At 39.2% G+C, this 13731-nt stretch overlaps 1 protein-coding gene across 4 annotated transcripts in view; it reads left to right on the forward strand.

Annotated features, from left to right (window-relative positions):
* The window catches only part of UNC13B (unc-13 homolog B), a 212729-nt gene that overhangs the window by 47380 nt on the left and 151618 nt on the right, over window positions 1-13731 (forward strand). For all 4 annotated transcript variants that reach the window (NM_001193239.3, XM_024995783.2, XM_059889128.1 and 1 more), the window contains exons 4-6: window positions 6038-6155; window positions 7224-7347; window positions 12943-13016. In NM_001193239.3, the coding sequence (NP_001180168.2) occupies window positions 6038-6155; window positions 7224-7347; window positions 12943-13016 (316 nt within the window). The remainder of the gene's footprint in view (window positions 1-6037; window positions 6156-7223; window positions 7348-12942; window positions 13017-13731) is intronic.

A 13731-nucleotide genomic window follows, 5' to 3' on the forward strand; every position in this document is an offset into this window, starting at 1 on the left:
ATAGGACAGGACATACTGTATCAGTTACTAACAAGCTTATATTTGAAGTTCTTACAGGACAGGTAGGAAGAACATTACAAAAGATAGAAACTTGAACCTGCTACTCATGGAGGAAGCCTAGGTTGGAGAAATATTTTGGTTAGTTGAAGCCATAGGCGTAGATGAGAAAGCTTAGGGAGAATGTGTAGGGTGAGAAAAGGGCCTAGGGTAGGGCCTGGAGAGCACCAGTATTTAAAGAGGGGACAAAGGGGACTAAGAAGGAGAGAACAGAGAAGAGGAAGGAGAAACAAGATAGTGGTGTCCTGGAAGCTGAAGAACTGGGGCTTCCAGAAAAGCTAGTAGTGTCAGATTTCTTACTGGTTGCCTCTCTCTCAAGATTATAAATCTCATTTATTCCCTCTCTGTTGTATTGACATCAGAGTGAGATCATGTGTTTCTTTCTTCACTCATGCAAAGTCAGCTATAAACAGTGTTTTCAAGTCTCTTCCTTGTTTGCCATACCACAGTTCTGGCTGTGGTATATAAACCTAGCGATCCTTCTTTCTTTTGACTTCCCTATGGCTGTCGTAATCACTAAAATTATAACTGTTCCCAGCATGTGAAACATAACAATCATCTGCAGTCTCTCATCAGCATAGTAGCATTATTCTTGTTTATTTTCCGATTTCCCATAGCACTTCCTCTTTCAGCCCTACTGTGATATGTGTGACTTTTTCTTCTGTCTCCCACCTTGAGATACTGTGTGAATTTTCTCCCCTCTCCTTTACATGGGTTTTATTAGCTATGTTACCCACCTTTCTGCGCCTATTCCTTACTCCTCCTATCCTGCTCTTCTGTCACTGGCAACTCCATTGCTGGTCACTTGTCTCCCTTTCTCCTTTTCTTTTTTTCTCCCTGATATATTATATGATAGTATCTAATGTTCATTTTGGTGTTTTTCATTTATCTTTAGTATTTATCTTATTTCCAGGAGTAGACTGTTCATTCCTTAAGGGCAAGGAGGGCATCTTCACTTATTATGAATTTGCCTAGCCCAGGATCCTGTATACATATATGTACATACACTGTCAATTGAGTATTGTAGAGAGAAGAAGCTTCCCCACAGCACTGGGGATGAGGCAAAACAGAGCTCTCAGACTTCTCTTAGTTGAGCCATCTGAGCAGATGTAGATAAGAGGCTTCTTATAGAAGATATCTTTGTTTGGGCCTTATTCCCCAGAGTTCCCTGAAGAATAGATTTTCTTTTTCATCTGCTCCAAGTCAAGCTGTAAAGACCTCTGGCTATTTTTTTTTTTAGCTGTTGGCTTGAGATGGGGTTTCCCTGGTGGCTCAGATGGTAAAGAATCTGCCTGCAATGCAGGAGACACGGGTTCGATCCCTGGATCAGGAAGATCCCCTGGAGAAGGGAATGGCTAACCACTCCAATATTCTTGCCTGGGAAATCCCATGGACAGGAGAGCCTGGTGGGCTATAGTCCATGGGGTAGCAAAAAGTCAGACACAACTGAGTGACTGACACCAACTTTTCACACACTTGAGATGCTATTTAGGACTTTCTTTGAGGATATTATATATATCCCTAAGTAATTTTTCTTTTTTATATTCAAAAGATTTGGGATTGTTACATTTATTTTCCAAGGCTGATCAGTTAATTAGGCTGAATGAAATGGTGTGCAAAAGCTACCTTTCCCCAGGGTGAATGCCCTAACATAGTAACTGGGTATAGTCACCTACTTTATGGTTTTGAATAGCTCTCCAGATAGCTTGGAAGTTTCTCAAGAGAGGAACTGGGTCCTGTATTGTGTGTCTTTCCCAAAGTACCAATCCATATGTATTGTATATGCTCAGGGAAATTACATTAAATGAAAAAATTGAACTCAGTTCTTTTCTATTCTGTTGTATTTACATAAAAGGGGCAAATTTTCTCTGCTTTACTTGTCTTCAACATGCTTGATATGAATTTTACAGCTATAATGCCACATCCCAAACTAGTGAATCTAAGAATATGTATCTTAATACTACAACAGGGAAGCCAAGCTCTCTCTCAAGCACAGACTCAAAACTTCATGTGATTAATAGCTGTTGTTTTTCTAAGAATTCCATTGTGCTTTTCCTGCTGGAATTGGCCTTTTCTCATCTTTCTTACATTTCCCTGCAAGTAAATTTGTGCTTCCATAGGAGCTTTCTAGAGAATGTTTTTTAGCGTTAACATAAGGGTTTGCTTGTTTCATCCTAAGTCCATAATTATTTTTGAGTTAGCCCTTCCTAACTGATATTCTTCCATATATGACTCTTGCTTCTGCTTAGTTGTTGTCTGGCTCTTTCTAGTTTCTTTTCAAATATTTTTTCCTAGTTATTATTATAGGAAAATCATTGTGTTTATTATTATCTTGTGATCATTTCATTTATAAGTAACAGTGCCTGCTTTAACTGATAATGACTACTGAGTTCTGCAGGGACTGAGTGGTGTGAACTAGCACACTATAGCGTCCCTCACTTGCCTCACCCCATGTTCCCAACAAGATTAGATGTTCTCAGGGGCCCTTTTACTTTTTCTTCGACTCCCGTTCATATATCTGGTAAAGAAGCCTCGCTTTTTCCTCAAAGATTCCTGTCAGTTCAGTTCAGTTCAGTCACTCAGTCGTATCCGACTCTTTGCGACCCCATGGACTGCAGCAAGCCAGGCCTCCCTGTCCATCACCAACTCCCGGAGTTTACTCAAATTCATATCCATTGAGTCGGTGATGCAATCCAACCATCTCATCCTCTGTCGTCCCCTTCTCCCACCTTCAGTCTTTCTCAGCATCAGGGTCTTTTCCAATGAGTCATTTCTTCATATCAGGTGGCCAAAGTATTGGAGTTTCAGCTTCAGCATCAGTCCTTCCAATGAATATTCAGGACTGATTTCCTTTAGGAGGGACTGGTTGGATCTCCTTGCAGCCCAAAGAACTCTCAAGAGTCTTTTCCATCGTTACAGTTCAAAAGGATCAATTCTTCAGTGCTCAGCTTTCTTTATAGTCCAACTCTCACATCCATACATGACTACTGGAAAAACCATAGCTTTGCCTAGACGGACCTTTTTTGGCAAAGTAATGTCTCTGCTTTTTAATATGCTGTCAAGGTTGGTCATAAATTTTCTACCAAGGAGTAAGCGTCTTTTAATTTCATGGCCGCAGTCACCATCTGCAGTGATTTTGGAGCCCCCAAAAATAAAGTCTGTCACTGTTTCCATTGTTTCCCCATCTATGTGCCATGAAGTGATGGGACCAGAGGCCATGATCTTAGTTTTCTGAATGTTGAGTTTTAAGCAAACTTTTCCACTCTGCTCTTTCACTTTCATCAAGAGGCTCTTTAGTTTTTCTTCTCTTTCAGCCATAAGAATGGTGTCATCTGCATATCTGAGGTTATTGATATTTCCCCCAGCAATCTTGATTCCAGTTTATGCTTCATCCAGCCCAGCATTTCTCATGATGTACTCTGCATATAAGTTAAATAAGCAGGGTGACAATATGCCACCTTGATGTACTCCTTTCCCTATTTGGAAGCAGTCTGTTGTTCCATGTCCAGTTCTAACTGTTGCTTCCTGACTGTCATACAAATTTCTCAAGAGGCAGGTCAAGTGGTCTGGTATTCCCATCTCTTGAAGAATTTCCCTCAGTTTGTTGTGATCCACACAGTCAAAGGCTTTGGCATAGTCAATAAAGCAGAAACAGATGTTTTTCTGGAACTCTCTAGCTTTTTCGATGATCCAGCGGATGTTGGCAATTTGATCTCTGGTTCCTCTGCCTTTTCTAAATCCAGCTTGGACATCTGGAAGTTCATGGTTCACATGCTGTTGAAGCCTGGCTTGGAGAATTTTGAGTATTACTTTACTAGCATGTGAGATGAGTGCAATTGTGCGGTAGTTTGAGCATTCTTTGGCATTGCCTTTCTTTGGGATTGGAATGAAAACTGACCTTTTCCAGTCCTGTGGCCACTGCTGAGTTTTTCAAATTTGCTGACATATTGAGTGCAGCACTTTCACAGCATTATCTTTTAGGATTTGAAATAGCTCAACTGGAATGCCATCATGTCCACTAGCTTTGTTTGTAGTGATGCTTCCTCAGGCCCACTTGACTTTGCATTCCAGGATGTCTGGCCCTAGGTGAGTGATCACACCATCGTGATTATCTGGGTCATGAAGATCTATTTTGTATTTTTTGTTCTTCTGTGTATTCTTGACCCCTCTTCTTAATATCTTCTGCTTCTGTTAGGTCCCTACCATTTCTGTCCTTTATTGTGCCCATCTTTGCATGAAATGTTCTGTTGGTATCTCTGATTTTCTTGAAGAGATCTCTGGTCTTTCCCATTCTATTGTTTTCCTCTATTTCTTTGCACTGATTGCTGAGGAAAGGCTTTCTTATCTCTCCTTGCTATTCTTTGGAACTCTGTGTTCAAATGGGTATTTGCTTTTTGCTTCTCTTCTTTTCACGGCTATTTGTAGGGCCTCCTCAGACAGCCATTTTGCTTTTTTGCATTTCTTTTTCTTGGGGATGGTCTTGATCCCTGTCTCTTGTACAATGTCACGAACCTCCATCCGTAGTTCATCAGGCACTCTGTCTATCAGATCTAATCCCTTGAATCTATTTCTCACTTCTACTGTATAATCGTAAGGGATTTGATTTAGGTCATACCTGAATGGTCTAGTGGTTTTCCCTACTTTCTTCAATTTAAGTCTGAGTTTGGCAATAAAAAGTTCATGATCTGAGCCACAGTCAGCTCCCGGTCTTGTTTTTGCTGACTTTATAGAGCTTCTCCATCTTTGGTTGCAAAGAATATAATCAATCTGATTTTGATATTGACCATCTGGTGATCTCCATGTGTAGAGTCTTCTCTTGTGTTGTTGAAAGAGGGTGTTTGCTGTGACCAGTGTGTACTCTTGGCAAAACTCTGTTAGCTTTTGCCCTGCTTCATTCTGTACTCCAAGGCCAAATTTGCCTGTTACTCCAGCTGTTTCTTGACTTCTTACTTTTGCATTCCAGTCCCCTATAATGAAAAGGACATCTTTTTTGGGTGTTAGTTCTAGAAGGTCTTGTAGGTCTTCATAGAACCATTCAACTTCAGCTTCTTCAGAATTACTGGTCAGGTCACAGACTTGGATTACTGTGATATTGAATGGTTTTCCTTGGAAACAAACAGAGATCATTCTGTTATTTTTGAGATTACATCCAAGTCCTGCATTTCAGACTTTTTTGTTGACTATGATGGCCACTCCATTTCTTCTAAGGGATTTTGCCCACAGTAGTAGATATAATGGTCATGAGTTAAATTCACCTATTCCAGTCCATTTTAGTTTGCTGATTCCTAAAGTGTTGATGTTCATTCTTGACACTTCCTGTTTGACCACTTCCAGTTTGCCTTGTTCATGGACCTAACATTCTAGGTTCCTTATTATAAAGAGCAATATCCAGGTTCATCGGGCTTTGCTTCTATCACCAGTCACATCCACAACTGGGTGTGGTTTTTGGTTTGGATCCATCTCTTCATTCTTTCTGGAGTTATTTCTTTACTGATCTCCAGTAGCATATTGGGCACCTACCAACTGGGCGAGTCCATCTTTCAGTGTCCAGTCTTTTTGCCTTTTCATACTGTTCATGAGGTTCTCAAGGCAAGAATACTGAAGTGGTTTGCCATTCCCTTCTCCAGTGGACCACATTTTGTCCACAGGTATAACTTGGGGGCAGTGCTAGTATTATAGTAAAACATATGAAATTATTGCTTAAGTTCAGAGACTGTATGCAGACACTGCTGGCAGTAATGCTCTCATTCTTCTTGTGAAACTGTGTTAGTCTACCCATGATTGTAGCTCCAAGGGAGAAGAGACAGATTGACAGAGGAAACTTTCTGTGCATACCTACGTATGTGTCCAGGGACATAGAGAGTGGTTGAAACATCTGGGACATTTTGATTTTTTCCTGATGAGGTTTAGCAAAACAGATATCGCTATTTCTTTTATATTACCCTGGTTTTCTAAAAAAGGGCTTTCTCCTTTCCTTTAGTGAGATTAGTCGCCTGGACCTGGGTCTCAGTGTGGAAGTATGGAACAAAGGACTGATCTGGGACACCATGGTGGGGACTGTGTGGATTGCACTGAAGACGATTCGTCAGTCGGATGAGGTCAGTCAGTGCATTGCCCCTTTGGAGGTATGGCTCTAGCCCTTGCTTCTCCTCACCCTAGCTCCATTCAGCTAATGTTCATCCATATATTTCAGATTTTTCTGTCCCGTTTCTAACCAGAGGACATAATACCTGCTAATTCCTAATGTCACCCAGAGGTACAGGAGATTTTATTTAAGTCTGGCCTTCCCTCTGCCCTGTGACTGAACTCAGGGATGCCAGAGTACCTTTTTAGCCTTGTCAGGTAGTTCGCACCTCTGTGTACTCTGTGCATGGTGGTGGGGATGTGTGTGGGATCGGCAGGGTGAAGGAGGGGAGTGCAAGGGAAGGGGAAAAGGAGAGAGAGAGTGTGTGTGTGTTTATGTGAGAGTGAGAGAGCGAGAGATTGGTCAAATCTAGGAAAACTGTGGCTTCTGAATTTCCTCGAAGACACTGTTCTGAGAAGAGTCCCATCAAACTTTGTTAGCCAGCTCTTTGAGTCACCAATCCTAGGGACCTGATTTCAGTCTTCCTTCTTCTACTTATAGCCCTAATAGAGTTAAAGGAACTACAAGTTTGGCAATTGGTATTCACACTTGACTTCATACAGTGTTTTCAACACTGAATTTCTGCCGTACTTTACCAGATGAGAATGTAACTCAGTATCATTTCCTACGTCACTGACTTTGAATATTTTCACTGTGGCCCCAGTTCAGGTCAGCTTAACTAGTGATGTTACTGGCTCTTTAGCGATTAGAAGTAGTGATGCATTAAGTGATATAGTCATTAAGAATAGTACACATTAAATATTGATCCATGGGGATGCCTTGTTTTTGAGTTTAGTGCTCTGGAAATTCTATCCTTGGTGGGCTGGCAGAAAGCTGAGTACAGTGAAAACTGCCTTCCCACCAGAGAGGGGGGACAGAAGCAGAGGCAGGGTGGTGAGACTCTGGTGTGTTTGCCTCATTAGGATATGTGAGTGGCTCTCAGAAGCTCTCTGACAGGGAAAATGAGAGAAAAACACTTGGGCCTTTAAATGAGAGGGAGTTCTGAAAGAGTGAAGTTTAATCTTAGATCTCTGTTTTCTAGGAAGGGCCTGGGGAATGGTCCACGTTGGAGGCAGAGACATTAATGAAAGATGATGAAATCTGTGGAACTAAAAACCCAACTCCCCATAAAATTTTGCTTGATACAAGATTTGAGTTGCCTTTTGGTGAGTCTGATTTTAAAAACCATTTAATGCTTTTTACATTTAATGCTGTTTGAAGTTGTTTCTAGTTGTTTTATTGCTGTGTCTTTTGTCAGCCCTTCTCCCTTCAGGGCATTCTGTTTTCCGTTCTCTTCCCTCTAACACCGAGCTTGGGTATGTGCAAAGTAAAGTCTAGAATGGTGCTCATTAAAGAGTCCACTCTAAAAGCATTCTTTTCAAGTCATTTAGTTTCTTATTAACCATTTCTTATGATGACTTATGAAATACTTGTCAGATAATGTCAGTGACTTATTCTTTTGATAATATTTTCACATTTATTGTCTTGAAGTTAATATATACCCTATGATTTGTCAATTTAAACATTTAAGTAGTACTAATAGAATAGTAATTTAAAAAAATCACACAAAAATACATATTCATTGTAAAAATTTAGATAGTATGGGAATGTATATGGATAGAAAGTTAAGTCTCTCTTCCTGCTTCCTTTGACCTCTTTTGCATTCCCCAGAAATAAATTTCTTGTGTCTTGGTCTAGGCACAAGAAATTTCTTCTCTAGAAATTTCTTTTTACAAATTTCGGTCATACTTTATGTACTATTTATGGTGATAGTGTTGTATAAAGCATATTATCTTGGACATCATTTCATGTTCTACTTATCTATCTTGCTGATCTCAATAGTTTCTTTATATCATAAATTAAGCAGTCCTTTTTCTTTTGCAATCATTTACTGATTGACATGTAGGTTGTTTCCAGTTTGTTTTTTTTTAATATATATGCTGCTATAATGAACAGCTTTATCTGTACCCATTTATGAGTCTAAGAGAAATTCCTTAGAGTAGAATTTAAGGAATAGATAAAAAGATATGTTCATTGTTACTTTTCATAGTACTGCCAAGTTGCTTGTGTTAAAAAAAAAAAAAGGATTGTGCCAGTTTATATTCCTACCAACTATGTCTCAAGTGTCTTTTTTCTGCACATCTTTGCCAACATTTTGTAACTTCCCAATTTTTAAACATTGGTATCTTGTTTAATTTAATTTTAACTTTTTTCAGTTTTAATTTTGACTGTTTACTTATATTCATGTATACTCTTGTTGTTGCAGATATCAATCTGTTTTTATCTTGTACCTTCTGATGATTTGAGCAAAAATGGCATGATTTTCCAGTAAGCTCAGAAATAATAAACTCAGAACAACTATTACTTTACAAAAAACAGAAAGGAAGACTTTCTTGCATATCTGTAGGCCTAGTTTCAGGTGAAGAGAAAAATAGTTGGAGTTCTTGCTTATAGCTTAGTTGCTTGTATTCTTAGTGATGTGTTCTTAGCTGTACCTAGTCTGGAATGAAGTTTGTCTTGTTGAATTTGGAGCAGGGTGGGTGGGGAAGGATCTTGGTTCAACTACACCACTTAAAGTTGTAGTTGATTTTCTTGAATATATGTTTCTTCTTCTGTTTGCTCTTAGGACCATTTCTAGAGACTTTCAGTTCAGTTCAGTTGCTCAGTCGTGTCTGACTTTTTGTGACCCCATGGACTGCAGCATGCCAGGCCTCCCTGTCCTCCAACTTTTTCACTCTCCTCTTTAACTTTCATCAAGAGGCTCTTTAGTTCCTCTTCACTTTCTGCCATAAGGGTGGTATCATCTGCATATCTGAGGTTATTGATATTTCTCCCTGCACTTGATTGCAGCTTGTGCTTTATCCAGTCCACATTTCGCATGATGTACTCTGCATATAAGTTAAATAAGCAGGGTGACAATGACATACTCCTTTCCCAATTTGGAACCAGTCCATTATTCCATGTCCAGTTCTAACTGTTGCTTCTTGACCTACATACAGATTTCTCAGGAAGCAAGTAAAGTATTCCCATCTCTTGAAGAATTTTCCACAGTTTGTTGTGATCCACACAGTCAAAGGCTTTAGTGTCGTCAATGAAGCAGATGTGTTTCTGGAATTCTCTTGCCTTTTCTATGATTCACCAGATGTTCTCAATTTGATTCCTAGTTCCTCTGCCTTTTCTAAATCCAGCTTGAAGATATGAAAGTTCTCAGTTCACATACTGTGAAGCCTATCTTCAAGAATTTTGAGCATTACTTTGCTAGCATGTACTGCTGCTGCTGCTAAGTTGCTCAGTCGTATCCGACTCTGTGCGATCGCCATAGATGGCAGCCCACGAGGCTCCCCCATCCCTGGAATTCTCCAGGCAAGAACACTGGAGTGGGTTGCCACTTCCTTCTCCAATGCATGAAAGTGAAAAGTGAAAGTGAAGTCGCTCAGTCGTGTCCGACTCTTAGTGACCCCATGGACTGCAGCCCACCAGGCTCCTCTGTCCATGGGATTTTCCAGGCAAGAGTGCTGGAGTGGGGTGCCATGCTAGCATGTGAGATGAGTGCAATTGTGTGGTAGTTTGAACATTCTTTGGCATTGCCTTTCTTTGGGATTGGAATGAAAACTGACCTTTTCCAGTCCTGTGGCCACTCTTATGTTTTCCAAATATGCTGGCATATTGAGTGTAGCACTTTCACAGCATCGTCTTTTAGGACTTGAAATAGCTCAGCTGGAATTCCATCGCCTCCAGTAGCTTTGTTTCTAATAATGCTATCTAAGGCCCACTTGACTTCACACTTCAGGATGTCTGTTCTAGGTGAGTGATCACACCATCGTGGTTATCTGGGTCGTTAAGATCTTTTTTTTGTATAGTTCTTTTGTGTATTCCTGACTTCCCTGGTGGCTCAGATGGTAAAGCATCTGCCTACAGTGCGGGAGGCCCGGGTTCAATCCTTGGGTCGGGAAGATCCCCTGGAGAAGGAAATGGCAACCCACTCCAGTATTCTTGCCTGGAAAATCCCATGGACGGAAGAGCCTGGTAGGCTACAGTCCACGGGGTCGCAAAGAGTCAGACACGACTGAGCGACTTTCTTTCTGTGTATTCTTGCCACCTCTTCTTAATATCTTCTACTTCTAGAGACTTTAAATGGTATTTTTAAAAAGTATGTTCAGTTCCTCTAGGAAATAGATCTGTGGAGCTCCTCACACTGTCATGCTAGAAATCGGTCAGTCCACTTCTCATTGCATTTTAAGCAAGCATTCCTCTTTCAAAACTGCATCATTATATTGTGTCATAGGGAGAAATATACATTTCTTTCTAGATTTTGTTTCATGAGAGCACTTGGATAGTTTATTTTGGTATCTATAGTATTTGCTTGGCACATAATAGGTGCCTAATAAATTGTTTTGAATAAACATTAAGGTAGAATCTCAGATAAGTGTCTTTGTGAGTTAATGTAAGTGTGCCAATAAGGATTTGTCTCTATGATAACCATGTTTGGGATATAATTTTTAAAAACTTTAAGGGTCCTTCTTAAGGAAGAATTTGGCTTGTAGCATGCCATATTTCAGCAAAGGAATTTTCCTTTGGATAATTCAGAAACCTATGAAATATTCTATTAAATTTTATACCATCATCTTTTAAACATGCTTTTAATTTTTAAAATCATGTTGTAAGTTCAGAAAATACAGGTGTACAAAAAGACAAAGATTTCTTACAATCTCATTTACTAGATATTTTTTTTACATATTATGTTTTTTCAATATACATATACAGTTTTTCCTATAAAATGGCATTGTATATTATTTTGAGCTGTTTTATATACTAATTACATAATTATAATATTAATGTTATATAAAATGTGTTTCAGTGGTTCATTTGCTTTTAGTGTATGAATGCACAATAATAGTAAAAATAGCATTTGTTGATCAGTAACTGTGTGCCTGTGGGTGTATCCTAAGCATTTACATATGTTATCTCATTTAATCTTCACTTTAGTCTTTTGAGGTAGACGCAACTATTAGTTCCATTTTAGAGATGAGGAAACAGAGGCACAAAGTATTTAAATCTTTTGCCCGAGATCATTTGGGTAGTTAAGTGGTAAAGTTAATTTTGAGATGATTTGGCTCCAGAGCCTGGGCTTTTAATTTAAACTAATATATATTTAACCACTCCTCTTGTTGGGTACTTTGATTGTTCTAAGTTTGTACTGTTAAATAGTACTTCAATAACCATCCTTGTAGCTCTGTATTTTTTCTTCTTAAAACTATTTTGAGCAGTGAGGCAGTAATACATGCACCATGGTTTAAAAACTACCCAGTAAAAATTAGATCTCCCTCACAAATCAGTTACCTTTCTTCGTTATAGGCTACCACAGTTAATACTTGTGGATCTTTCCAGGCTCAGTCTTTGAATCTATAAGCATATATTTAAATCCCATCTCCTTTTGAAAACACACATAGTACATATTCTAACACATCCGCTGTCCTTTGCTGTTTTCTACTTAACAGTGTATGTATCTTGGTGAATTGTTCTACATCAGAACATTGTTCTACATTGTTCTACATCAGAACCTGCAGCACAGCAGCTCTGCCTCCCCTCTCACTTCCTTTTAACACATGCAGAGTACACTATTTTATGGATGGGGAGTGCTGAACAAATTAGGTAGTAAATTACTCGAAGGTTTTATTGTAAGACTTTGAAATAGTGTCACCAATTGCTGAAGAGTAAGTAGTTTGAGGGGAAGGAGGTGAAATTTTGCCTAGGAAGGACAAAGGAGAAAGGGCTGTATTTGATTCCTTCTTGTGGACTGCTAGAAAGTGTACCTGTTTAAATGTCACCAAAGCTGACCTGATCCATATTTTGTCTCAGACTGGTTTCTCTTTTGTGCTGAATATATGGATATTTGATGTTTTTTAAAAGATGTTTCATTTTTTGGAAGTTGTTATATTCAATCTTAAATATATAGAAAAAGGCTATGTATTTCATTTTTATTTGCTCTTCTTTTGTTGTGGTAGAATACACATAACATAAAATTAAGTACCTCAGCCATTTAAAATATACAGTTCAGCCGTGTGAATACATTCATAACGTTGTGCAGCTGTCACCACTATTCATAGCCATAGCTCTTTTCATCTTGCAAAACTAGAGCCTCTCTACCCATTAAACAATACCTCCCCATTCTCCTCTGCCCCTAGCTCCTGGCAACTGCCATTCTTCTTTCTGTCTCTGATTTTGACTACTCTAAGTACCTTGTATAAGTGGACTCATACAGCATTTGGCTTTTTTGTGTATAACTGGTTTATTTCACTTAGCCTAGTATCCTCAAGGTTTACCTATGTTGTAGCATATATCAGAATTTCCTTCCTTTTTAAGACTGAATAATATTTCCTAGTCTGTGTATATCACATTTTGCTTATCCTTTCATTGATGGATACTTGGGTTGCTTCCACATTTTAACTATTGTGAATAATGTTGCTATGAACATTTATATTTCTGCCAAAAAACTGGGATTTTTAGTAGCGACTATGTTGAATCTATAATTGCTCTGGGACTTATTGACATCTGAATGATTTTAAGTCTTCTGATCCGATGGGAATAATGATATATTATTTTAGTTTTTGTAAAGATTCAAGATAATGTTCATGGCAAGAACATGTAAAATTAGTCCATCACTACCACCCTTCTAACTTAGATCATTTAATTAAGTATTATCTTAATTATGTGATTAAATTATTAACCTAGTAATGTGGCTTCTTCTTTTTTTGTGATAGATATCCCAGAAGAGGAAGCTAGATATTGGACCTACAGATTGGAGCAAATGAATGCCTTGGGACCTGACAATGAGGTAGGACCTGTTTTTACAATGTGAAAGTGGAAGTCGCTCAGTCGTGTCCGACTCTTTGTGACCCCATGGACTCTACAGTCCACAGAATTCTCCAGGCCAGAATACCAGAGTGGGTAGCCTATCCCTTCTCCAGCGTATCTTCCTGACCCAGCAATCGAACCAGGGTCTCCTGCATTGCAGGCAGATTCTTTACCAGCTGAGCCACCAGGGAAGCCCAAGAATACTGGAGTGGGTAGCCTTTCCCTTCTCTAGGGCATCTTCCCGACCTAGCAATCAAACCAGAGTCTCCTGCATTACAGATGGATTCTTTACCAGCTGAGCCACCAGGGAAACTTACAACGTGAAGAGTGTCTGTATAGGACACTTTAAGGGAGTGATTCAGGAACATGCTAAAGAATGAAAGAATTTAAACTGTATTAAAGAAAAAAAGGTAGCTAGAAGATTGCCTGTTATTGGAAAGATCTATCCATTTTTTCTTTTCTTCCTACTGCCCCCCAGAAGTGGCTGAATTGGCACTAGTCTGACTTTAGACTGTTGGGGAGCAACTTTATACTAGGGAATCTGTCTTCTTGCAACAGAGATGGGCAGAAGGCTTTTTTCCACCTCATTCCTAGATTTTTGGATATGTATCCTTATTTATGTGCTGTTGTTTAGACTACTGCATTGCTTAGTTCCTAACTTATTTCCAGAGATGAGGTTGGTGCACAGAATAGAA

The sequence above is a fragment of the Bos taurus genome, chromosome 8 (assembly GCF_002263795.3).
Source record: "Bos taurus isolate L1 Dominette 01449 registration number 42190680 breed Hereford chromosome 8, ARS-UCD2.0, whole genome shotgun sequence".
Taxonomy (NCBI): domain Eukaryota; kingdom Metazoa; phylum Chordata; class Mammalia; order Artiodactyla; family Bovidae; genus Bos; species Bos taurus.